Raw genomic sequence first — 27,377 nt, forward strand, 5'->3', positions numbered from 1 at the left:
GTGCATGTTTGAAACCCCGGGGCTTGGGAGGGGGCAGTGCCGGAGGATCCCTAGGCTTGACTGTCGTGCCAGTGTAGCTTAATTGATGAGCTTCAGGTTCTCAAAGGAGGTAGATGGCTTTCCTGAGGATGACACCTGAGGTTGTCCTTTGGGTCCACGCACACACACACACACACACACACACACACACACACACACACACACACACACACACACTTGTAAGTAAGCCCAAACTGTGTGTGTTACATGCACGTAAGTGGTAGGTGCATGTGCCCATGTATCTCAAAGCTCTCACTAATGGAAGCCCACCCTTTCATAGTCCAGTTGACCAGCCAGCTCTCAGGCTCCACCTGTTTCAGTCTCCATGCCCAGATTTTTACAAGGGTGCTGGGGATTGGAACTCAGATCCTCAGGTTCCCATGCTTACAGAGAAAGAGCTCTTAAACACTTACTCAGCTATCTCTCCAGTGCTCTCAATTTCTTATCCAAAAGGAGCATAGAGCAATTTTTAAAAAAAAAAAAGTTATAAAGAATAAGGAATATAGGGAAATAAGATAATAGGTAGAAATGAACATTTATCTTCCAGGTTACCAAATATAGCCCACACAACAAAAAGCATAATAGAGATGCTGGCACAAGGGAGAATGTCCAAGAACTGATGAAGGATAAGTAAATACCCTGAAGTAGCCATTACTAAGTAAATCATGGTGTTTCCATAAGATAGAATAATATGTTTCTATTATAACTTGCCAGCAGGAAAATACAAAGAACAGAACAAAATGTTATGCCTACCTATTATTTTAATTTTGTGAAACTGTGTATTCATAGAGACAAAAGCTAGAATATGGGAATGATTGTTTGAGTTCATTTGCATGTGATTTTTTCTCTCTGTTTCTTTACTATAATTGAAATATCTCATAGTAATAATGAATGTCATTTGGAGCCTAAGTTAATTGAGTTATCATCTTGCAAGTATGAGACTAATTGAACCTAAATTTTATGTTTGTTAAAAAAAAATTCTCCACAATTTTTTGTATTTACAAATACAAAAAATAGTTTGTTTTTTACATCCTGACTGCAGGTTCCCCTCCACTCCTCCCAGCTCCCCAAATCCACCCTTCCTTTCTTCTCTTCAAAAAAGGGAAGGCCTCCCATGTATATCAGCCAACCATGGCATATCAAGATGCATAAAGACAAGGCACCTCTCCTTGTATTAAGACTGGGCAAGGTAACCCAGTAAAAGGAAAGGGTCCAAAAGCAGAAAACAGAGTCAGAGACCGCCCCTGCTTCTACTGTTAAGAGTCTCACAAGTAGACCAAGTTACACAACTGTAACATATATGTAGAGGGCCTAGGTCTGTCACACTCACACTCCCTGGTTGTTGGTTCAGTCTCTGTGAGTCCCTATGAGCACAGGTTAGTTGATATGCATCCAGTTGCTAATCTAGTCACACAAGGAAAGGAGGCTTGACTCCTTCCAATCTCAGAGCCATGGGTGGGGTGACCTTCCAAATCTCAGACCTAGAAAATGTTGTCAGCATCTGGCTTACCCTACACCTGTCTTCCACCTTGAAGACTAAAGTCATTCCCTTCCCTGACCGCGTCTATGTCCCTGAAACAGTCTTGTCCAGTCACATAGCATACATGTTTCAGTAAGTACATTTCATACCTGAATCTCTGAAGGAATTTTCATGATATCAGATATATATTAAGCATAAAATTAATGTCACCCTGGTAGCTGACATCATGCCTCCCAGTTTTCCAGAAGCCTTATGACTCAAGAAAGAAAATTTTGCAATGTTGTTGATTCAAAATAGATCAGTCTTTACTGGAATATAAATTGTTGCCTTCCCCCCAGATGTTTGGATGTATTCAGATACCCACTGTGATATGGGCTGGCTGCCACAGAATGGATTTTGCTATCTGCTGGCAAATGAAAGTGGTCCTTGGGATGCAGCGCATTTGAAATGCAAAGCCTTCGGTGGTGACCTCATCAGCATTCATTCCTTAGCAGATGTGGAAGTGGTTGTCACAAAACTCCATAGTGGGGGTGAGTCTTTTGTTTTATTTTAAACTTCTTATTTTAGGAGTTTAAAACATTTCAGACCTCCCTGTTTTCAGACTCTTGGTGGGGAATGAAAGGCTTTTAGCCTGTCCCTTGATCAGCACATCTGGAGGTGGGCGTGGAGGAAGTGTTCAGTGGAAATGGACTTGTCCTGGGTCTCCCTTGTCCAATGTAGCTACCACGTAGCTTTTGAACTCTTGAAAGGTAGTTAGGAAGAATGAGGAGCTGAAGTATTACTTTGGTTTAATTTTCATTTCTTTGCATTACCGTTTAAATAGCTACTACTGCCTAGCAGCCACTATTTAATCAGAAACTGTCCCCTTCCCATAATTATGCTAAACCTTATTTAAGTTCTTCTGGAAATTCACTTGATGATCCTTTCACTTTTGTAATTATCTGGAACTAGGCTGATAAACAAAGATATCCTAGACTGCCCTCTTCCTACATTCAGGCTGTGAAAGTCCCTGTTCTGTGTCAGCATGGTGCTAATTGTTTTTCAGTGAAGACAGTAGTCATTTCAGGGCAGCGGTGGACATTAACTATTTCTAATTAGAATATCTCTGGTTGTATTTATAGAGTTTCACTAGTATCCATAAAGCAGAGTTTATACAGTTTATACAGGCTTTCAAGAGCCCCTCCCTCCACTCATTAACATTCTTAGTGGGCGACTTAAGAACACCACGCAGCACTTAAAACCACATTATCAGAACGTAAAAATCATACAACGGAGCAAAACCAAGCAAATAAAGCATTTTTCTTTTAGATGTCAAAGAAGAAATCTGGACAGGCCTCAGGAACGTAAACAGCCCCACTTTGTTCCAGTGGTCAGATGGTACGGAAGTTACTCTAACCTACTGGAATGAGAATGAGCCGAGCGTTCCCTACAATAGGACTCCCAACTGTGTTTCCTACTTAGGAAAGGTAGGACACCTCCCGCGGCTTATTTATAGTCCTTTTGTTAGAGCTAATAATAATAACATTGTGCTAGGGATTTGTGTGCAAGCTGAGAAGGAAAAGGTGAAATCCTGTCGATTGTCATCTTGATAGCTAGAGTAGAGGGTAAACAAAGGCAGTTGCTGAGTAAGCAGTCTGCTTTCCCTCTGAGCACTCACTGTGGTCAAGAAAAGACACGCAGGCGCTTTAGAGCTCTTGAGTCAGGGTCTCCAGGGTCTGAGTCTGCATTAGCCTTTCTGCTCATTATGCTTGACACCTGACAGGTAACCACAGTTAGTCTAGAAGGTTCCATCTTTCAGTGCTCCGATTAAGTTTTGAATTAATCATAATTTGAGGCTAATTGGAAAACACTTTTCAACATTTCATCTTTAAATGGTTTTCAATATTTTAATTTTTAAACCATATAAGATATTGAGTTAGATTTGTCCAGAACCTTTCGTGGAGGACCTTGGTGGATTCCACAGCAGGCAAGGTTGACCAAGGGTGGAAGGACAAACATGCCAGACAGACAGAGCTTAAGTGAGAAGTTTTATTAGGGGGGGTAGGTAAAGAGACAGAGAGAGGGCAGAAGAGGAGACAGGAAAAGACCTGTCTGCCCCAGGGGAATAGCGGGAAAGAGAGTGGGTGGGCAGGGGGTCTGCCTTTTAAAGGGGTCCTTTGCACCTGGCTTGACCAGAGTACTGCCAGGTGACAGGGGCAGGCCAGCATAATGCCTGAAGCCTTACAACTATCTTTTTCTGAGATGTATGTATAGCTTGCTAGACATTTGTTGAACATATGAAGGGACCAGCTCCCCATTTCGGCAGCCATAACAGCCAAACACGTATTTGTCTGACCTTGCCTTGGTCACTAGAGGTTAGGTGCCTGCCTCGTTGGCAAGGAACCAATCAGAAGTTAGCTGATGGCGCTATGCTTTATGGCTCTGGGTATGCTTTACGGACAAGTGCACATCAATGACTCGCAGAGCATAGCAACCACCCTGGGAGGGCCTATGGGCCATAATAACCAGTTGGCCAGTCAACACAGGGCAAGCCCTCCAAGCCTGGCGGCACACCAATCCTGAGCCTGTGCATACCCCTAGACACTCCCCTTACACTGCCCTACAAGATCTCTATGCAGCCCCTTTGAGCTGTCTTTGCTAGCCATCCGCCATGGCAGGTGGGTGAAAGACCCGAGCTAACATGGGGTTAGGTCGTTAAACAACAATAAAGCCTCATGCAGTTTGCAGCAAGCTTTCAAATCTGCCTGGTGATTGGGATGACCGTGGTCCTGGGCTGAGACCCTGGAGGCCTGAGTTTTCCAGGGGTCTAACACATACTTTGTTTAGAAACCTAAAATAGGCTGTATGTTGCACAAAAGGGCTTGCATCTTTTTATTTTTGTTTGGGTCACTTTCCTATAGGCAACTCTCTCCTGGTACTAAGGGTGACTGTCACCCAGACATCTAGAGAGACTTTAAATGGAAGCAACAAATTCTGTTCCTATTTAGAACTGTTTCAGTTGTGAAGATATGTTTTAGAAGGTGTCAGGCTAGGTAGCCTACTTTAAAAGCTAAGATGGCTTATAAAGAAACTTGTCCAAAGTGGAAGTGAGGAGTGAACAGAAAGCATAGTGCCATAGCCTGCCTGAGTTCAAAACTGACCCTTCTCAGAGTCAAGCCACTAACATTTTATTTCGGGAAGCAATACAACCTAGTCAATTCAGCAAAATTAATGTTATGTAGCGTGTTTGAAAGCAACAATTTAGGGGTCTACACGGGAGTCAAATTAAAAGAACCTTTTGACCCTAGACTTCTTGAGTAGCAGCTCTCATAACCACCATCACCCCTGAGCTTATGAGGAAATGTGACCGAAGAACTTAGTCTGTGTACAAACTGCAGTCGGGTCATAGGGAAGTCACTAGAATCCTGGCAGCTGTGGGAGGTGCTTTTCTCTCTTCAACTTCTTGACTAAATGTCCTTTGGTAAGGTTTTATTGCTAAGCTCCTAAGAAAGGGAGTGTGTGTGCATTGTGACCTGGGCAGGAGCCACACTACCCTTCCTGGCCTCCCACAGTTATTGTGATTTAATTCTAAGTAATGTTTGGCAAATATTTCCTTTGGTAAGAAATATTATTTTTCTTCTTTAAAAGTTAGGTCAGTGGAGAGTCCAATCCTGTGAGAAGAAACTCAGATATGTATGCAAGAAAAGGGGAGAAATAGCTAATGATACCAGATCTGATAAGTTGTGTCCTCCGGATGAGGTGAGTAAATCCCATTGTGAATTTCCCTAAGGAGAATTATCCCTCCGTAGTTAAAGATGATATTTGAAGTTTTAAACCATTCAAACCTGGAAAGTAAAAGTACTGATTTCTGTTCATCTATTTGAGAAAAAGTGAGAAGGAAGAGAATCCTAATACATTGGTGTTCTTATAGGAAGAAAAAGATTTACCTATTCATGAATTTCTATAAATATGCAAACATGGCTGTAGTCCTCATTATTGATAGTTTTCCTCCAATGACAGTACTCATACTGAAAAGTAATTCAACTAACAGCTGCAATAAGTGAGTCGGGTACAAAAGACAAAGAAAATTATGCCACACCTCAGTCATGTAGAGGTGAACTGTGAAACTGAGTTCCACCCTTATCAAATCAATAATCATGTCCTCCCCCTCCTCAGGTTGTATGATTTTGTCAAAGGAACAGAATCTTGCTTGTCTGAGGGGGGACATCATTAAGTATCAAACACTGTGATGATATTCCTCTTCTGATTTAGGGCTGGAAGAGACATGGAGAAACCTGTTACAAAATTTACGAGAATGAGGTCCCTTTCGGAACCAACTGCAATCTAACCATCACTAGCAGGTGTGACTCTCAGTACGCATGTACTAGGAATCTTTTAACTGAGTTTGCGTATACAATTTCCTGGGGGTGGGAGGGGCTTTTTGTTTCAAATACTGTGAGACATTTGCTAGATTGGTTCATCTTTTGTAGATTTGAACAGGAATACTTGAATGACATGATGAAGAAGTATGACAAGTCCTTTCAGAAGTACTTCTGGACTGGCCTGAGAGATGCAGATGCCCGTGGAGAGTACAGCTGGGCCGTCACTGGTGGACTAAAGCAGGCTATGACCTTTTCCAACTGGAATTTTCTCCAACCAGGTGAGTGTTTGATTTAGGGTTGACAACAATGTGTCAGGACAGAGCTAATGAGGATGGAGTCGCTGTAGCACTGAGCCCAGCACTTTCATGTTGCACCAGATTTGCAGTTGCTCTTTGCCCAGTCTGCAAAGCTTGCTTGTATCTGTCTATTCAGGTTTCCCAGGAGACATAGGCAGCCAGAAGGCCATGTGGCACTAGGGACAGAGACAAGTAGCCACGGAAAGAGTGACTCACAGATGGCGATTACTGGACATTGTGCCAAGTCTACCTGTGATTCTTACTTTATATTTTTCAAAAATTCCTTGTTCTAAGGTGAGAGGTGGAGTGGGGAGCTTAGGGAAGCAAAGGCTGTTCTCGTGGGTCTGGGATTCAATAACTGTCCTAAATGCTAGCTCATTAATGATTATAACATACATGCCAGCTGGTTGTAGTGATCAAGTGGGGGCAGAACATTCGTGGAGGATAAAAGAGAGAGAAAGATAAGAAACAGGCTCAGCTGGGCTTGGTGCGCATACCTTTGATCCCAGCACTCAGAACGAAGAGGCAGATCTCTGTGAGTTTAAGGCCAACCTGGTCTGCATAGTGAGTTCTAGGTAGCCAGAGCTACAGAGCCTGCAGAGAAAAACAAAAGGGCACAGGCTCAGCTCTCTCTCTCTCTCTCTCTCTCTCTCTCTCTCTCTCTCTCTCTCTCTTCTCCCTCTCTCTCTCTCTCTCTCTCTCTCTCTCTCTCTCTCTCTCTCTCTCTCTCTCTCTCACACACACACACACACACACACACACCTGAGAAATCCATGGTAAAATAGAAGTGACAACAGTAGTGAGTTCTGCATGAAGCCCTATCAACTGGGTACCATAGTACAACACCTATCTCCTGGCATGCAAGGTTTGAGAGAGGAGGGCACTATCCCTGCTGTCTTAGCCTTAAGAGATTTAAAGGGGCTGTCATGGAGAATGCCAACAAAAGAATACTAACTGCAATGTATGGAAACTCTGGTTTTGTATTATAAAGATACTACTTAATTTTTAAGAAACAAAATGGTGGACCAGGAAATGGTGAAACATGGTGTTCCCTCCCAATTACACCTGTCACCCATGTTTGGGTATAAGGGAGTTGGTGATCTTCGGAACTGGAGTCTGTGGAAACAGAAACAATGCCTCTGTCCACTCCATTAAGTCCAGTACTTTCCAAAGCCAATGTCTGACTACCCAGAGCAGCCCCATTAGTGTGAGGGCTGCTTTTTTGTTTTGCTTTGTTTTGGTTTTTGGTTTTTTGTTTGTTGTTTTTTTTTGGGGGGGTGAGGTTTTGTTTTTCCATCTTTTTAAATGTAAGTCTCAAATAAAATCTAGGTGTTTCCTGTGAAGTATTTTACACTTTTCTCTCTCATCCCATAGAACTAAAGGTTTATTTGTATTAGTATCAGTGAGAAGAAATTAGGAATGCAGTGTAAGGTAGCATTTATTTCAGAAATTAGTTCATTTTTCTCCAAACAGTCTCATGCCTAGATCATGATTTGCCATGGAAACCAGGATTTGATGTAGAAGGGCCTCGGAAGTCCCATCTGATTTTAGAGCTGAGAAATCTTCAGGGATTTATTTAACAAAATATGTTATTATAGTCCATTATTGAATTAGTAAAAATCCAAACCTTCTAACTTCCAAAGCAGTCCTGTTTAGACTTGACTTTGAGTAAGCTAGAAATCTTAAGTCACTCTACTTTTCTCTCTTTAAACGTTTGATACTTCTTGCATGATCTCATGTAATGTGACCCTTAACATAAAAACTGGACTATGTGGTCTTATAATAGGACACAGTATTTTTTTTCAGATTTTTTATTTGAATTAGAAACAAGATTGTTTTACATGCCAATCCCAGTTCCCTTCTCCCTCCCCTCCTCCCCTACCACCACCACCAACTAAAACCCTACCTATCACATATCCTTTCTTCTATTCTTCCCCTGATTCAAACTTTCTGCTCCCTCATGACCTCTACATCCTTCCTCTTCTTCCCTTTTCATTCTCATAGCTCCCTCCCTTCTCTTCCCGTGCTCTCAATTTGCTCAGGGGATCTTGATCCTTTCTCCTTCTCCAGGGGAAGGCCATAGTATTTTAAATACAGTATCTCCACAAAATTTGTGACTCAAGATCATGACTATCAGTGTGAGTAGCATTAATAACAACAACTTTTTTTATTACTTAGAGAAGGTAGAATATGGATGCTAATCCTGATTAAATATTGCTTAAGTTAGAAATATTTAACAGGGAAGACATAGACTTCTTGATGGCATATGTCTGTAATCTAAGCACTTAGGGATGAGGCAGGAAGGCCATAGGGTTGCAGCAGCCTGGACTATATAGTAAGAACTTGTCTTTTATTTTGGTTTGTTTTGGTTTGATTTTTTGAGACAGGATTTCTCTGGCTAGCACTGGCTGTCCTGGAATTTGCTCTGTATACCAGGCTGTCCTCCAACTCAGTGATCGCCCTGCCTCTGGCTCCCAAATGCTGGGATTAAAGGTGTCACCACCAGCTGTCTGAACTTTGGAAGTTTTAATTTTTAGTTAACTTTTGCACTTCAACCCCAGCATATCCAGGTGGGTGTGTGGCTATGTCTACTGGAAAGACCCTTGGCAGGTGGGAAGTGAAAAACTGCAGAACTTTCAGAGCACTTTCAATATGCAAGAAAATGAGTGGACCCCAGGAGCCCGAGGAAGCAGCCCCAAAGCCCGATGACCCCTGTCCTGAAGGCTGGCACACATTCCCCTCCAATCTTTCTTGTTACAAGGTAAAGTAGCATTCTCATTCTGGCCTTCTCCCGTCCTGGTTCGTGTTATTGTACAAATTAAGTTCTTCCCTGTGAGCACACAGAACCTAACACAAGAGTTTGAGAGCATGAGGTCCTTAGCAAAGCATGGAACTCTGGTATGAGACAGCTCAACCTGCAACCTACCCATGTCTGCCCTCAAAAGTAAGACCAAAGCCAGAGGGACTTTTCTCCCGTGCTTCTTTCCTTCCGAGAAGCTTGGTGACCTGCAGTATGATACAATCATGTATAGGATTCTCATAGGCCCCTGATTTTTCTTACTAAATTAAAATTCCTTCTTGTATAATATGTTAAAAAAAATAGCTGAGCGGTGGTAGCTCTGCCTTTAATCCCAGCACTTGGGAGACAGAGGCAGGCAGATCTCACTGAGTTCAAGGCCAGCATGATCTACAAAGTGAGTTCCAGGACAGCCAGAACTGTTACACAGAGAAACCCTCTCTTGAAAAACCAATAATAATAATAATTTGGGGTCTGTGTCTTAGTTAGGGTTTTCATAGCTGTAAAGAGACACCATGACCACAACTCTTATAAAGAAAACACTTAATTGGGCTGGCTCACTTACAGTTTCAGAGATTCAGTCCATTATCATCGTGACAGGAAGTATGGTAGCATGCAAGCAGACATGGTGCTGCAATATGAAGGCGGGATTTAAATGAGTCCACCAGACCCAAGAGAAATGATAAATAGGTATTTATTAGGGAAGCACTTACACAGATAAGAGTAAATAACCCCTGTGGTCTTCCTGCTCCAAAAGATGCAGTCTCTGCTCTTCCCAATTGTCTCCGCCATCCAAGAGACCATGAGCCAGCCCCTCCTCTACCTTATAATGGGTCATGCCATGCCCAAAGGGTGTGGCCACCACTACAAGTTCACTGGCAAGGCAAGCTACCACTACAGGAGTAGTAGCTGAGAATCCTACTTCTTGCAGGCAACAGTAAGTTTACTGAGACACTGGGAGGAATCCTGAGCATAGGAAATCTCAAAGCCTGCCTTCACAGTGACACACTTCTTCCAACAAGGCCATATTCACTTCAACAAAGCCACAGCTCCTTATAGTGCCACTCCCTATGAGATTATAGGGGCCAATTACATTCAAACCACCACCGTCTGTAACATTCATCTAGTTCTATAAAACAAACCATTTAATACCACTCCCAAACTCCACGGTTAGTTTCACATTCACAGATCACTGGTTCAGTTAGAGCTTAGATCGGCTGTGAATTCTTCCAGCTGTTAGTCAGTTGTGCTGGGCTGTGACCAGGTGTCTGTTACCCTTCACTCTGGGGCTCAGATTGTTTTTCTCATAGTAAATTGCTAGTGCCCAAGAAGGCAAGCCCAACCAAGTTGATGCATTTTAGGCCTCTGCTCACTTCACTGCCACTAACCTCAGCACTGTCACTAACTACATGGCCAACCCCATTGTAAAGGTGGAGAGAGGTGTGTTCTTCCCACCTGGAGACATGACTTGAGTGTATGTGACTGCATTACAGGGAACTGAAGAATCCAGGCTGGCAATCAGTCAACTGTGGTTTCATTTTCTCTGCCTGTTGCCCTGCTTCTTTCTCTTCTTTGAAATAGCTAGGGCTCTTTTGACATAGAGCTAATCATCATAAATCAAAGAAACAGTCACAAGTGCCAGGTTTTGATTTGGCATGGTCTGCCAATGTTCACACACCCATATATATAGTTCTTTGATGGTTCTTCATCAGAAAAAGAGCCCTTTCTGCAGGCTTCTGTGTCTGATACTGAGAATCATACTGTTGGTGCATTTCCTTGCAGATTGAAGCTTCCAGAGTGTTCTTATGTACCCTGTTCAACCTTGACCTTGGTGCACTTTCTCTTCAAGGCCCTAGGAATGTACTTGTTGGAGAGCAGTTACCCAGCCTGGCTGGGGAAGGCCACTCACTTGGTGACAGTAGCCATCACTGTGTGGGTCTTTAGTTCACTGAGGGCAGGACTTGCCTTGTTTGCTCTATGTGTATTTAGTTATGCTTGTATTACACCTGAAAGAATTTATGCCAGGGACCTACACCTTTGACTGCAATTGAAGACAGCTGTAAATATTTTATGATTATGTTCCAGAGGAACAATATTCTGTTTCTTGTTAAGGTGTTCCATATAGAAAGAACTGTAAGAAAGAGGAACTGGGAAGAAGCTGAAAGATTCTGCCAAGCTCTTGGAGCACACCTCCCCAGCTTCAGCCATATGAATGAAGTAAAGGATTTTGCTCATTTGTTACAGGATCAATTCAGGTAATGTTTCTAGAATGAGTGTTGTTGCCCTAAGCCTGATGTCTTCTAGGTATTCAGGTTAGCATCTGAAAAGCCCCCCATGCTTCACACTCAAGCAGTGTCAAGCACCCTTATTGCAAAATATCTTGAAAAATTAAAAGCAGACCAAGGCGGGGTCCCCACCCTTTGTGTAGCACATACCAAGAGCTGAGTTAAGAAAAGCGTGGCAAAAATAGAGGGCAAAGATAAGGAGAGCCTTGGGAAGAGCCAGAGGGGGAATGTTTCTGGTGTGATCAGGGTAAATGTCATGAAGGAGGCTGAATCTTGAAGGTAGACAGTGTTTCAAAAGGTGAGGTAGGAATAGAAGCCAGAGAACACAACGTATAAGCAGAGGTCTGAGAATAGAAAAGACAGCTGGGAGCAAAGAGCCATGCAACAGAAAGTGGGATTGTATGAAAATGGAAGATCCTTGCCAATCAAGGAAGAAGTTTGACCTTAAGAAAAAAAATCAAAGTCTCCAAATAGTTTCAATTGTGAAGAGGCTAATTGTTTTAAACCACCTATGTTCCTGTAAACACGCATGTGTACAATTGCTCACACAGGGGCAGGGCATGGATCGGCGGCGGCATGCTTGCCTAGTGTCTGTGAGGCTCCAAGTTCTATCTTCAGGAATGCAAAAATAAATTAACAGGGATATGAAGAGCAGGTTTGTAGATACTCTCAGGGAACTACTTAGACAACTGCTATGACTGCCCCTGTGGAAAGCCACCTGAAATAAGGGCAGTAAGAAAGGAAACTTGGAAGTTACCAAAGTGGCTACAATTGCTATGGTTGTAATGTTAGAATAGGGTCTAATGTCCCTGATGTCCCTCAGGACAATATAGAAAATATAGGTCAGCTGAAGCTTTCCGTACAATCACAGGGATTAGGGGCTTCGACGCCACGAAATTACTTTCCCTTCACTTTTCTGAAGATTACAGTGTTTAATCAAGGTGTACTAGGATAAATGACTTTTCAAAAAGAAACACATAAATATATCCTTGTGAATATTTCTCTATGATTCTGAATCCAACAAAATCCTTTTCCCCAAAATAAAAGTTCACTAGAAAAATTAGAACAATCTAAGTAGCCTTGTTCTTTTGGACACTATTAAATATAAAAGATATATGTGAAGACTGGCATCTAAGGCATAGGTAGGAGATGCTTGCAATGTATTTAGCTTCCACTTAACTTCATTTTTGAAGAGATTGATCTGAACAATGTATATTTCATCCTTTGAAAAAACATGTCACAGACATACCCTAGCTCAAATGTGAGTTTAAAAATGAAGAACACAAAATAAGTAGTTTATTATAAAAGGATTCAAAGCAAGAATATAGTATAACCCCAAGTCTTGATAGTTTGTGTGTGTCATTTCAAGAATAGAACAGAACTATCCTAAATCTTAAAAGAGAAAAACATGCTAACAGAGAACTTTAGGGGCTGTAGAGATGGCTCAGCAGGTGAAAGCACTTGCCACTCATGCCTGATGATTTGAGTTCCAGCCCAGAAGCCATTTAAAAAGCCAGATGTTGTGACACACATCAAAGCGCTCCTGTGGTGAGATGGGAGGTGGAAACCAGAGAAATGGCTGGGAGCTTGTGGTCCACCTAGTCCAGAATATGCAGTGTACCAGAAACAAGAAAGACCCTGCCCCAACAGGGTCAAAGGAGAGGACTGAGTCTTGAAAGCTGTCCTCTGATATACACACAGGCACCACCCACAGCACAGATATACCCCTCCCCCCCAGGGTATCTTTTTAATCTTAAAAGAAATACTTTAATAAATATCAGGGTTTAAACACTCTTCTGAATGAAATCTGGAATGTAGAAACATAACATAGTTGTGAAACTATGAAGGTATAATAAATTACTTTATCTGGGAGTCCTATTTTAGGTACACAAATCTATAAATATTAAAAGTTTAACATCCAGTAGAGTCTAAAAGTCTATGTCCATAAATCAGATGTAGAAGGGAAAGGAAGCTGTGCAGTGTCCATGTAGAGAATTATAAAGAAATGAAATAACAAAAGATTAATTTAGCATAAAATAAGTTGGCTATGGCCCAATTTGTACATTATCAATTTTGATTAAGTCCAAGTCTACAAATTTGTACAGTAATGAAATCCAATTCTATTTTGCTAAAACATACATGAAACAAATCTGGCCATTAGTGCTTGTCCAGCCTTGAGATTATGATGTTTCCATCGTGGGTGGAAAGAAACACAAATGCTTTAAAATGGTGCATTTCAGTAATTGTCCTTCTCTTAAAAGTTAAGAGACATGGTGATTTTCCTGTACAAAGTACTGAATAGTGGCTCACTGACACAGGCATCACTCAGTTTGCCATGTCCCTGGCTTATTATGCTTTGATCCTTTTTGCTGACCTGTGCTATCTATGTGGTCGTCCCATGTTAACTCAAATAGAAAAAAATAATGACCATAAGCTAGAGATTGTGATCGGATTATAATAATCACTAAACCTCATCTAGAAAAATTCCTAACTCATTTCTGGCTTAACATATAAATACATCATATATTTGATGTGTTTAATATATAGGTACTTATTACATTGGAAATAAAATGCTCAAGTCATTATCTGTCGTAATTAACAAGGGAGCATTTTTTCAATGCTCTCTCATAAAAGAAACAGGAAAGGATGTCTATTACTATCACACAATATTAATATATATTAGGATAGAAAATGTTATGTGGAAACATTGTCTTAAGTGGAGAAAAAGGAAGATGATAAAAATTTAAAAATATACTATTTACATTGAAAACTCACTATAAAATACATAGAAATAATCATTGGGTATTACTTCTAGCAAGCAAGATTTTGAGTGATTTTTTAAATATCCTATTAGAAATTTTTTACCATATTTTACAGGTTTGGTTTACCATAGTGAATCAAACACAATATATTTTCTTCTTAAGGTAGGCATGGTGGCACACTCCCACAATGTATCCTTGCATTAGGGATGTGGAGGCAAAAGGTCAGGAGTTTCAAGATCATCCTTAGCTATACATTAGGAGTTCGAACCCTGGTTCTCATGAATTAAAAAGCATTTTACCATTGAGCTATGCCCCAACCCTCCTCATTTTTCTTTTGAGACAAAAGTCTCATGTAGCCCAGGCTAGCCTCATTGATTGTGTAAAACAATGCTAAAAACTGTAATTGAATACTGATGTAAAATACAATACCTATCTTTATAAGTATCTGTGTGTTGGGCATCTATTGTAGGATTTCAAGTGTTCTAGACTTCATTATCTCGTATCAGGCCTAAGCCAATTTGAATACACTTATTCTTAGATTCTTTTTCAAAGGAGTATTTGCTGTTTGCTCGTAGACTTGAGAGTAGATCATAGTGATTACAAAGTCAAACCCAATCTTTCTGTGTTTGCACTCATTTGTTACACAGACATGTGTTGAAGCAGCCACAGCACAATCCACACAGTCTACTTCATAAGCTTGAAATGCTTGTCCCAGCAATCTGCCATTGAGGATTTTGAGCCGTGTTGCAGGCTCACATGAGGCAGATGTGACAAGGACAGAATTTTGTTCTCATGATAATTTCTATCAGGCTGTCATAATCAGCTGACCTAGCACCCGGACCTGATAGGTGCCTTTTCTAAAGATACCAGCTACTGGAAAATGCCTTTTAATGAAAGGTAATGATCCTGAATATTTTAGCCAGTCCTTGTATCTTGAATAATTTGTTTCGACAACAAAAGCTCATTTATGAGATCATGCTGATTAGCAAACTTCTAAATTTTGCTGATAAACCTGTTTATGACTTTGAGCAGAGACCAAAGCCTCTGGTATACCATAGACTCAAAGAGGTCCTTGCGGTAGCTGCCTTTGGAGCATGGCCCTTGAAATACACTGCCACTCTTTGCAGAAGTTTAGATTTTGAGCAAGTCAACCTAATAAGATCACAAGCTTCAAACACATGAGCTCTCGAGCATGCGTGTGTGCATGCATGTGAGTGTGTGTTGTGCACACACACACTATCTAGGTGAAGCATTCTTAGAAAATATTTATAGAACAAACTCACAATCCTATGCAAGAAGCCACGGATAAGTGCTGAGCAATATATCTGCAGATATTTGAGGGAATAAATTAATAGAAAAATGTCATAGCCCTGTAGGGTAGAAATGGCCATTAAAAACATCTCTGAGCAGAATGGATTGCATGAGGAGACAAAGTTGTGTGATAGGTGGCTACTTTCATTGATTTTTTTTCTTTTCAGTACACCCACCTTAAAAATTGACATGAGTTCATATGTAAAACTTGGAAAGTATATAAAGAAGTAAAAAAAAAGTGAAAACTTTTGTAAATATTACTTATAGGCAGCATTTTGTGGAAATATTTTCTATGTTTTTCCATTCCTCTACACATTTCATTAAAATTATCTGAAGAATATACTACTTAAATTTTTTTTCTGTCTTCTAAATTCATATTGAAGTTAGAAAAAGATGGAAGTGCAGAAAAAAAAAGCCTCATAACACTTTCATCTGTAGGAGCTGTATTTTATTTGTACATGCATGCCAGCAGGCCAGCAGAAGGCTATATACACAGACTGTGCTCTCTGATTAATATACACTCCATTATAAAGCAATTGTTTGCTGGGGCTGGGCTCAGAAAAAGAAGATACTTTAAAACCAAGATTGCCACAATGACTTAAAGGAAAGGAAGGAAGCAGAGTCATTTATATTAGAAAGTGATTATGAGGTTTACCCTTAAATGTGTTGCTTTTATTCCTGGAAGTGACCTTCTCAGCAAGAAGCCTACTGTCCACCACAAATCCATATCACTTGCCATGGAATTAACACTGATGACTGCTCTATTTCTCACAGTCTAGGTTCTATACCTCTGTTTGTATTTCAGTAAGAAAGGATTCATGATACACCAACTCATTGAACCTCTTAGATCACTGCAACTCTTAATGTATCCCGATGGGAAACCATTGTGGAGCAAAAACAGTCCACGGATTAGAGAAGAAAGCCTTGTTTGAAGCCATCGCTGCTGTGTACACGCCCTCCCGTGAAGAGGCATGAATGGCTTTAGATATAAATCTAGGCTTTGCAGACTAAGAGCCCTCATTAAATAGTATTTATTTGGGGTTGCGGCTGAACTACTTTTTTCCTTAGAAACCAAGTGCTGCAGGAAATTGGACTGACAATCAGAATTTTAACACACTTACACTTGCTAACCTTTTGTGTTGTGTCCACTAATAGCCCTAACACCATTCGATTGGTGAGTGGAATAGAAACGGTTTAGAGAAGAAATGGGAAGGTGTCATTTTGATCTGACTCCCCAGTTATGATCAGGAACATTTTTCCCCTCCAGCCTTCTTGAACTCTGCACTAGAGGCATGCAGTGAATGGTGTGGTTTCTGGCTTATTCCCTTCTTTATCTGGCCGCAGCTAAGGAAGGTCAAATTCAGAACAGGTTGTAATTCAGAAATTATTTTCTCCTCTATCCACCCTGAAACACACACCATGAGTACCTACTATTCTCTGTATTTATGACACTCTAGGGAATCCCTGAAATGATGCTGAAACCTAAATTCAAGGTTGAAACTGAGTTCATTCTCTGAAAGGAGCAAACCTTTCTAAAAGAAACTGCCCTCTGAGCTTCACCATAGGACTCAGAAATGAACTTTAAAGTAGAGAGGTTTGTCAGTAGGAGGACAGGGAGCCGATGGCTAAGAGGAGATTGGTGCAAACCCCCCGGAGCCTAGGAAGAGTGGGGCAGACCTCTGCAAAGGCTTGGGGTATTGAGTAGCTGCTTGAGTCTAGGCCATAGGTGATCTTTAGTCTTTCTTCCCAAATGAATAACAAACCATTACTAAATAAGATAAACATTCTAAAGCTTATGTTAGGGAATTTCCTGTGCCCAAGTATGTAATAAGCAAAGACTTGGAAGAAATGGTTACATCGTCATATGAGTTTGAGGAAGGAAACTTATCCCACCTGGTCTTAGCAACCTGACTTAAGGATGACCTGTGTATAGAAACCATCTAGATCTAGGGGTTTAGGGAAGTGTGATACAGTGGGAAGCCTGTGAGAGTGCTAGCTGTCATTGGAATAAGTAGCTGAAAATTGCAAATCCCTTGTAGTTACTGAATTTAAACTGGAATTATCTCTACTGGGTTTATCTAGTCTACAAATTGGTGATTATTCTCTACAAATATAACATAATATTGAAAATATAAAAGGAGAATTCTCATATTCTCTAGGTTAAACAAGTTGAACAGATGAGAAAATACTGACTGAACAGATGAGAAAATACTGACTGATCTTAAACCATTGGAGAATGTTGATAAAAGGGAAACATGTGTTTGTTTTTGCTGTTTTGTTTTGTTTTGTTTGTGATGGGGTCTGGCTGTGTAGCTCAGGCTGAACTGGAACAGGCTAAATAACCCAAGCTGGCTTCACACCAGCATCCTTCTGCTTCTCCATCTAAGTGCTAGGGTTATAGATGTGTGTTGTCATGGCCAGCTGCAATTATTTTATTGAAAAGTAGGAGGGTGTTATAAAGTTAGCTTTGTACTGTAGGTCACTAAAACATTGTATTATGATATCCAGGCTTGCCGGGTGGTAGTAGTGCATGCCTTTACTGCCTCTGGAGGCAGAGGCAGGCGGATCTCTGTGAGTTCAAAACCAGCCTGGTCTACAGAGTGAGTTGTAGGACAGCCAGGACTGTTACACAGAGAAATCCTGACTCGAAAAACAAACAAACAAAAAGATATACAGGCTTATATTTCTCAGTAACTTTATAGCTGTACATTCTATATATTTTGTATATTCTACAAAGCTGAACAGTAAAGATTATTTTTGCATTTAGGTCCTACCTCCTCTGAAGTAGATATATTTATACTATGCATGCACATGTATACTGTACTTATACCACTGATAACCATGTCCCAACACAAAGTTAAACTAAAGGAATATAATTTGGCTACTTATTAAAGCCTGAAAATTCTAGTAAATTTTAAGGAATGTTTTCAGTTGGAGTGAGAGTCGGAAAAAGATTTGCAGTTGGATCACTTGTCATATATGTAGCCCTGCTAGTGCGGAAGTTTGTTTGAGGGAAAGATACTACTTACATGTATGTTCCTGCATTCCTGTTTATATATATTCACCAACGAAGCACATAGCTACATACCAGTGGAGCATGGTAAATGCTTGGATTTTTGACTCCAAAAAAATCTTAGCCATCTTTTGGGCCTCAGAAACTGTACACTGCAGTCCACTGTGACCTCTCTATATGCTGGAGTTTTATTTTTTATTTTATTTTTTAATTACTTTATTTTTATTTTATGTGCATTGTTTGGCTGTGTGAGGGTGTCAGATCCCCTGGAACAGAAGTTACAGACAGTTGTGAGCTGCCATGTGGGTGCTGGAAATTGAATCTGGGTCCTTTAGAAAATCAGTCAGTGCTCTTAACCACTGAGCCATTTCTCAAGCCCCGATCTAGAGTTTTATAATGCTTAAATGTTATGCGCCTCATTTGGTAGCTCCCATGGGTTCCTATGTATCATATTTCCTTAGCTGTGTTATATTCTGTTTGATGGGAGACATTAGGTCTCAACACTTCTCTGTGGTGTCATTATACCCAGCTCAGTGCTTTTACATAGAAATATAAAGCTGATAGTGTTAAATATAATTATATAAGTGATTATTTCATTAACTTATCCTGGCATTTTCTTTGATACCAAGATAAACCTAGATTAAAAAAAAAAAACTTGACTACTTGCTTACTTTAAAATTAATGGGTAGTAGGAATTAAAGTATTTAAATTTTTTCTGTAATAAAACTAAAACCAAACAGCTTATTTTGCATTATAAAGAAAATTGATAATGCTAAGGTGCTGACACTGGCACTCAGGGCTTTGTGTAGGTACTTTACAAGGTGACCCACATTCCCAGCCCCAACAATGGCAGTTTAAAAACAGTGTGAGTCTAGGGGTTAAGGATGTAGCTCTTACCTAGAATTTACAAGGCCCTAGGTTCCAACACACACACACACACACACACACACACACACACACACACACACACACACACTACCTCAAAAGAAGACCAAGTAAAATCGAAAATACCAATGACAGTTTATGCTGGAGAGGATGTGGAGAAAGAGGAACACTCCTCCACTGCTGGTGGGAGTGCCAACTTGTACAGCCACTTTGGAAATCAGTGTGGTGACTCCTCAGGAAAATGGGAATCAGTCTACCACAAGATCCAGCAATTCCACTCTTAGGCATATACCCCAAAGAAGCACATTCATACAAGGACATCTGTTCAATGGTGTTCATAGCAGCATTATTTGTAATAGCCAGAAACTGGAAGCAGCCTAGATGCCCCTCAACCGAAGAATGGATAGAGAAATTGTGGTACATTTACACAATGGAGTACTACTCAGCAGAAAAAAACAATGAAATCTTGAAATTTGCAGTAAAATGGATGGAACTCGAAGAAACCATTCTGAGCGAGGTAACCCAATCACAAAAAGACAAACATGATATGTACTCACTCATATGTGGACCTGCTTTATGATACACAGTAGTGACCATGCTTTATCAGAGCTGTTTTTAATGATGTTGCTCAGAATGGTTTCCTCCCAGATGATGACTGAGAAACTAATTAAAAAAAAAAAAAATGGTGCCAAGTACCACAAGAGTAACAGAACTGTGCTGTCTTCTGGGATTTTGTTTTTTACTTTTTTGTTGTTGTTGTTTGTTTGTTTTTGTTTGTTTTTTGTTTTTTTTTAAAAATGGAGTGTGCTGGATGTCTCTACAATTTTGTTCAAAGGACTACAGAACCTGGAAAAGCTGTTGCTGCTATTGATGCATAACATATTGCCATTATTGCTCTTTTTATATAAATATAAATATATACATATATATAAGCTAAAAAATAAAAATAAAAAAATAATAAAAAAAGAAGACCAAGTACTGGAGAGGTGGCTCATGGTTTAGAGCACTTGGTGCTCTTACAAGAGGACTTGGCTTGGGTTTCCAGCACCTACATCATGGCTCACAACATTCATAATTCCAGTTCCAGGGCATCCAATGCCCCCTCCCAGGCTAAGCATTCATGGACATAAAACAAATGTCTAGAAAAAGAAGACAAAGACAAATTGCCATTATTCTCATTGACTCTGAAAATATTGCCTAATATAAGACATTGCAGTAAAAACTTACAACAAACATATTTTCTGTTTAAAAGCCTAAAGCGGAGTAGAGTTTGCCTTTCATACACAGATAATGAGTTAAAATTTAGTTTTAAATAGGTGGTACCTTTTCCATGGTTTCTCTGTGCTAAGGGCTTGATTTCATTTCTTTGTGTTACTTGAGGTCATCTTTTCTGTTGGTGCCACATCTTTTGGTATAAATACATGTTTCTCTAGGTGCAAATACATGTTTCAGTCAGTTTAGACATGTGAATGCTAAATATTGTTAGCAAGTGTTGTCATAAACTTCTAATATTGCCTCCATTTTTTTTTAACATAGTGCACATCGTTGGTTGTGGATAGGTCTGAATAAAAGAAGCCCTGATTTACAAGGGTCCTGGCAATGGAGTGATCGTACACCAGTAAGTTAAAACTTTGATGTTGGGGAAAAACATGGAATTAATGTTTGTTTCAAAGTCAAGTAAGTTGGTTGTTTAAAACATCCACGTGTGTGGAACTGCGGAAGACCCTGACTAGCCAAAGCAATCTGCAAGAGAAAGACAACTCTAGAGATATAATCCTACCAAACTCGATTCGATCTTAGAAGGCTTCAGTGACCAAAATATCATGCTATTATCAGTTTAACGGAGAGAAAACACAGAAATAAATAATGAACTGATAGCCAACTGATTACTAACAAATTGCCAGGACACACAAGAAGGAATGGAAAGTCCCTTTGATGATTGATGCCAAGAAAATTGTCTACCCCCCAAACACCCATATGCACATCCATGTGTAAAAATGAATTCAAAATACATTTAAATATAAGACCGAAAACTATGCAGACATTAGGAAAAGGGTATCAGGAAATCTCCATGACATAGTCTGGAAAATGCTTTCTTGAATATGAACTCAAAAGTATAGATGACAAAGCAAAAATAGACAGATGGGATTACAGCTGAAAGTTATTACACAACCCAGGGTACCTGAGACCCTGTCTCAAAAAGAGAAAAAAAAGTTTGGTTTCGTAGTTCTTGGATTTTTATATAGATACATAAAATCATGTGTGTATAGAGATACATAAAGACATGTAATGTGACCTGAAAATACAAGTGCAACTGTCAGGAAAAACAAAAGAGACCAATGAGAAGGATGGGGAGGAGAAAGGGTAGGGTAGGGACTGTGGGATGGAATATGTTTGATAGACATTATATACTGTGTAAAAATGAGCACCAGGTACAATGAATACATACAAAGAGTAAAACAGGGAGAAGAGTGGAGCGGGAAATAGAATGGAGGCTAACAGGGAATGGGGCAGATTGAGGTAGGGGAGGTGTTTCTCAAAAGATACAAAATTTCAGGTAGATAAGCAATAAGTTCAAGAGATCTATTGTGCAATATGGCACCATAGTTAACAGCACATTGTTCTCACTGCATCTGTGTTAACTGTAAAAGGAAATGCATATGCTAACTAGCTAGATTCCGTTCTTCTCAGTGTGTACACTCTAAAACATCATAAAGACATAAGCACTTTTACCTCAACTAGAAAACAGAAACATGTGTCTACATGGTTAGAATTATTTACATGCACATGTTTTGAAATAGAAACAGATTTACTTATATGATGTGGGAAGAAAAAAGTATTCATCTTACTTTTGTTTATTTATCTTTACTTATTTTGTGTGTGTTCCTGGGGGTGGGGCAGTGGAGGCCAGTGGACAACTTTCAGGAGTCAGTTCTTTCCTTCCACCATTCGGGTTCTGGGAATTGAACTCAAACTATCAGCCTTGGCAGCAAGCCCCTTCACCCACTGAGCCTTCCCCTGGCTCCATTTATTTTTACTTTTTAAAAGCTTGTATATTTCTCAATATAGAGTTTGAAAAATTAGAGGTATACAGGAGGTATCATGGTAATCTTTGGAGAGTACAAATCATTTTTCCAAGGCTTTCATTTGTGCTTACTTTGTGTTTATGTCTATTATCTATTAATAATGGAAAAGTATTTTTATCACCCAAAAACATTAATTATATAAGGAAGTAAGTATCTGTATTAAGCAAAATAGATGAACCTAAAAAAGTCCTTACATTATACTTGCAGTGTTTACCTTAGCTGTAGAGAGGCACATGACACTCCTGAGTGTCCATTTCCCTGATATTCATCACTTTCAGGGTATTAATTGTGTCAGTTCATTCTGTGTTCTTGCTAAATGTTGTCAAATTGTGGGATATCTGAAATTAATTGATCAAATACACAAATACTGAATATAACTGATCAAAATACTAAAAAGTCACTGGCTGTGGTAGTGCACACCTTTAATGCCAGCACTCAGGAGACAGAGGCAGGTGGATCTCTGTGAGTTCAAGGCCAGCCTGGTCTACAGAGTGAGTGCCAGGACAGCCAGGGCTGTTACACAGAGAAACCCTGTCTCAAAAACAAAAACAAAAACAAAAAACAGAAAACAAACTGAAAAAGTCCTTTTCAGCTGTGGCTTCTGACTGGGAGGTGAACGTAACACCCTGCTGACCACACTTCCGAGACTATGGGTTGGCAGGAACCATAAGACATGGCGGCATTTGTGAACTTAAAAAATCTCATGACTTGGCATCAGCTCTTCCACAACGTGAAGTATGGGAAATGTTTTCTTTCAGTGGCAAATGAGCATGCTTGAATTACTAAAGCTGCCTAAGTTATATGTAAGTAGCAAATGTTATATCAGGCTTCCGTCCTCAAGGCAGGCTTGTCTTTCCAGGTGTCCACTGTTATCATGCATCCAGAGTTTCAACAGGATTATGACGTCAGAGACTGTGCTGCCATCAAGGTCAGTACCATACTGGGAAATCGGCATTAAAAATAAAATCCAAGGTCTGAGGTTGGTGCTCGGAGGCTGAGTTCCTGCTTAGCCTGTATGAGGCCCTGGGCTCGACCCTTAACACCACACACAAATCTGGCATCGCGTAGAGTCGAGCAAAATATCCAGGAACACCTTGTGTTCATGGTGTAGCAAGAAACATGCCTAGACAGTCTAACTTACACTTAGTTTAAGAAAATAAAATTCATATTCAAGAAACACAGTTTTATCATCATTATGTAGTATGATGCTTCAAAAGAGTGGGCTGAAGGTAGCTGAAGAAAAGGCAAAAAAGGAAGTGATCTCTAAGAGCTGTCCAGAAAGAGCTGCGACTTGACCTTGGTCTCTAAGGGTAGATGCAGTTTGTGCAGGTGCAATAGGACAAGCCTTTCTTGCGGGCAATAGTACAGGAAATACAAGTGGAAGTATGGTGATGAGCAGTGAAGAGAACAGGATGCATCCACAAGTTTTGTTCTGTTCTACATTAAAAGCAATACTTGGGGGTGGGAAGATGGCTCACTAATTAGTTTAGAGCACTGGCTGCTCTTCCAGGGAACCTGGGTTTCCACACGATGGCTCACAACCACCCTAACTCCAGTTCCAGGGGATCCTCTGCCCTCTTTTGCCCTCCACAGGCCCCAAGCACTCAGGTAGTGCACAAACTCACGAAAGCAGAACACTCGTGTGCATATAATTAACCTTTTTTAATTTTAAAAACCAATGTTGGAAAATTAGGTTGCTGTCAAGTTAAGCTTGTACTCTTGAGTTTTTTGTTTATTTTGTTTTTGATAGGCAACAGGGTGTTTTTAAAACTGAGAAAGGGCAACCTGAACCAAGATTGTGAATGTGATCCAAGAAAGTGAGGAAAATTTATCTTGAGTATATTTCAAGATATATCAGTTAGAATTGGAAAATATCTCAAAGACATTAAGAATCCTGTACAGAATCCATTTGTTTATCCATTTTATGTGATGTATCTGGGAGATACATAAAGGCACTAGAAGCTACCAATGACAGGACTCTTGACAAGAGCATAGCAATAAATAATTAAATAAGCCATGGTACTGTTGGTAAGGGCTCCAATGGGCAGAAGAGAAGTTCTATGCAATCAGGTGGTTATTATGAGAAAAAAAATGATAGTGGTTCTATGATGGTATCAAAGAATTTCAGGAACATGTCTAGGTCCAGGATATTTCACCGTGTACTATTTTGCCATATCCTAGCACATCTCTAGGGCTGGACCTGACCAGGGTGGTGCAGGAATGAAGAAAAGACAGACACACAGACCCAGAAAAGCCAGCAGCAGGAGGACTTGGGTCTGTGCTGGAGAAACCACAGCACCCCAGAAGCCCACCATGTTTACTATATAGAGTTCACTTGCATACAGCTGATCAAAGAGCCAGGCTCAGCTAACCTCAGTAGGAGCAGTCTCAGTAGGCGAGAAGTCCTTGGGCTGTAAATTTCCAGGAGAGAAAGCAATGGTGGACATTTCTGCACCATCAGCATCTACATTCTTATCCGCTGGGGAAGGCTTTGGGGTCCTTGGCATTCCTGTTCCATGTGAGCAGCACACATTCCCTCTGAACTTGACTCACTCAGCGCTTTCTCTCCCCCCTGCACTATGAGACAAGCCTTTCCTAGAAACAGGCAGAAGACGCAATGTCTTTCACCGGATATGATATGTTAAATACAGCATAGTTCAAATACAACATAGATATAAGACACAGCCTAGAGTAAGTTGAAATCTAGGGAATAGAAGTGAAGGGTGGGAGGTTGAATGTTTACAAAAGCAAAAGCTCAGAAGTAGTTTTGAGGATACCACAGAAAGTAAAAGAAAGCAATGGGTGAGGAGACTGTGTAGAACCTTCACTGCATAACCCAAGAAGCTCAGGAATGGAAGGTGGGTACAAATCAAAAATCAGTAGAACACTGTCTTCAAAATAGCTCTTCTCATGGTCAGCATTACAGCCTTGGCTCATTTTACAGGATTTCCAACTTAGAGCAGGTAAAAACCCCAGAGAAGCTTATGTAGTTTTTGGAATTATCTAGAAAACTGATTCCATGAACTGCATTTGAATGGTACATAGGCCTCCACATGTGAAGAGATTTTAAAGCTACTGAAAATGAAATAAATGAATAGAGGGGTGAAGTGGCACAGCAACACCAAAGCCAGAGCCTCAGCTGCTGGCCCCTGCGTCTCTGTCACTTTCTGATCTGCTCTGTTATAGTCTGACTTAGATACCATCAAAATAAATACCTGTTTCTATTTAGTCTTTCCCAAACTTGAAAAGTGCAAGATGTTCAGCATATAATATACACTAGCATATAATATATACTAGCATATAATATGTACTAGCATATAATACACAGTAGCATATAATATATACTAGCATAAAAACTTCTGCAACACAGTACAATGATTACATACAAGGAAAAGTTTTTTTTTAAAGATTTATTTATTTATTATGTATACCATGTTCTGCCTGCATGTATCCCTGCAGTCCAGAAGAGGGCACCAGACTACATTACAGATGGTTGTGAGCCACCATGTGGTTGCTGGGAATTGAACTCAGGACCTCTGGAAGAACGGGCAGTGCTCTTAACCCCTGAGTCATCTCTCTAGCCAAGGAAAAGTTTTTATTATAATTTTAAAAAGAAATGGAAAAAAAGTATAAAATTTCATGTCAACAAAAAAAGACAACAGTTAGCATTTTGGACGTAAATATGACTTTGTTTCCTTTGTTACTTGGAAAACTCTTGCTCAAGTTTTTACTGTTTAAACATTCCATTCCTTCATCTGTTAATTTTGCATGTATGGTAGGTGCTGGAACTAAAGTAGAGATGGAGACCGTAGCTTACAGTGTTTGCAAAGAGCTGCAACAGTTTCAGAATATTCTGCCATCCTTTTCCTCCCTTAGGTACTTGACAATGCTTGGCTAAGAAGCTGGTATTACTATGATGAGAGAAAATTTGTTTATTTGAAGCCTTTTGCTTGTGATGCAAAACTTGACTGGGTGTGCCAGATTCCAAAAGGCAAGTGATAGTTACTGCTTTTCTTCACCTTCAACACTGCAAACCCTGGGCTAGAAGGTAATCTGGGAACAATAATAAAGAAATCAAAAATTGGCAGATTCTTGTCAAATTTAGTAGCAATTTTTACTGAACTCCAAGATGCCAAAATTTTATGTAAATTAAAACTCAAGAAACCAGTTAAAATGATAGTGGAGCCTGCAATGACAGAGAGGTGGGGGAGGCCCTTGGGGTGTCAGGCATAGTGGCACACATCTGTAGACTCAAGCACTCAGGGACTGAGACAAGATTGCCAGACTTGGATGTCAGCCTGGGCTACGTAGTGACATTCTGTCTTTGACAAGATTATAAACAAGAAACCATGTACAATTTTAACTGTCTTATAGCACTATTGGTGAAAATTATCTGAGACGAAGAGTGCTGTCTCAAAGAGAAAAACTAAACATACATGTTGTGTAGGCAGTCTCTGAGGAGGGGTTTTTGATGCTTTGGGATTTCATGACCACATGAATTTCAAGACCACGTAAAATGAGGCTCGGCAAATGTACCCTGTAATTTCTAAGGTTAAGCAAATTATGCATTTATTTGAAATGAGTGTGGCTGCAGGCGATATGAAAATGATGTGGGAAAGTACTGGAGTCCTGTGAGGGCCATTGTCCTGGTGCCTCTTAGGCACAATTGTGCGGTCTTCACTGCCTTTGTGAGTGGAGACCCTGTAGAGTAGAAAACGGAGGCTTGTGGAGTCAACCATCCCATCCAGAGTGTTGCAAAGGCAAGGTGTGTGCAGGCATCTGGATGCTGATCCGCCAAATTTCAAAGCCCAGAATTCTGTGGAGCATGCCGTATTTCCGGCTTCCATTCCGGAACCCTGAGTGGGTGGTTTTTTTGGGGGGGGGGTTGTTTGTTTGTTTGTTTGTTTTCCTGGGTTTTTCGAGACAGGGTTTCTCTGTGGCTTTGGAGGCTGTCCTGGAACTAGCTCTTGTAGACCAGGCTGGTCTCGAATTCACAGAGAGCTGCCTGCCTCTGCCTCCTGGGTGCTGGGACTAAAGGCGTGTGCCATCCCCACCCCCACTC

At 40.4% G+C, this 27,377-nt stretch overlaps 1 protein-coding gene across 1 annotated transcript in view; it reads left to right on the top strand.

Annotated features, from left to right (window-relative positions):
* Window positions 1-27,377, top strand: part of LOC100769089 (lymphocyte antigen 75) — a 137,975-nt gene that overhangs the window by 25,124 nt on the left and 85,474 nt on the right. Inside the window, exons 8-17 of the mRNA XM_035447072.1 lie at window positions 1,858-2,049; window positions 2,828-2,985; window positions 5,147-5,257; window positions 5,771-5,859; window positions 5,989-6,158; window positions 8,738-8,937; window positions 11,086-11,228; window positions 20,766-20,847; window positions 23,175-23,243; window positions 26,192-26,310. Coding sequence (XP_035302963.1) covers window positions 1,858-2,049; window positions 2,828-2,985; window positions 5,147-5,257; window positions 5,771-5,859; window positions 5,989-6,158; window positions 8,738-8,937; window positions 11,086-11,228; window positions 20,766-20,847; window positions 23,175-23,243; window positions 26,192-26,310 — 1,333 coding nt within the window. The remainder of the gene's footprint in view (window positions 1-1,857; window positions 2,050-2,827; window positions 2,986-5,146; window positions 5,258-5,770; window positions 5,860-5,988; window positions 6,159-8,737; window positions 8,938-11,085; window positions 11,229-20,765; window positions 20,848-23,174; window positions 23,244-26,191; window positions 26,311-27,377) is intronic.

This window comes from Cricetulus griseus, chromosome 6 (genome assembly GCF_003668045.3).
Source record: "Cricetulus griseus strain 17A/GY chromosome 6, alternate assembly CriGri-PICRH-1.0, whole genome shotgun sequence".
NCBI classification, from domain to species: Eukaryota; Metazoa; Chordata; class Mammalia; order Rodentia; family Cricetidae; genus Cricetulus; species Cricetulus griseus.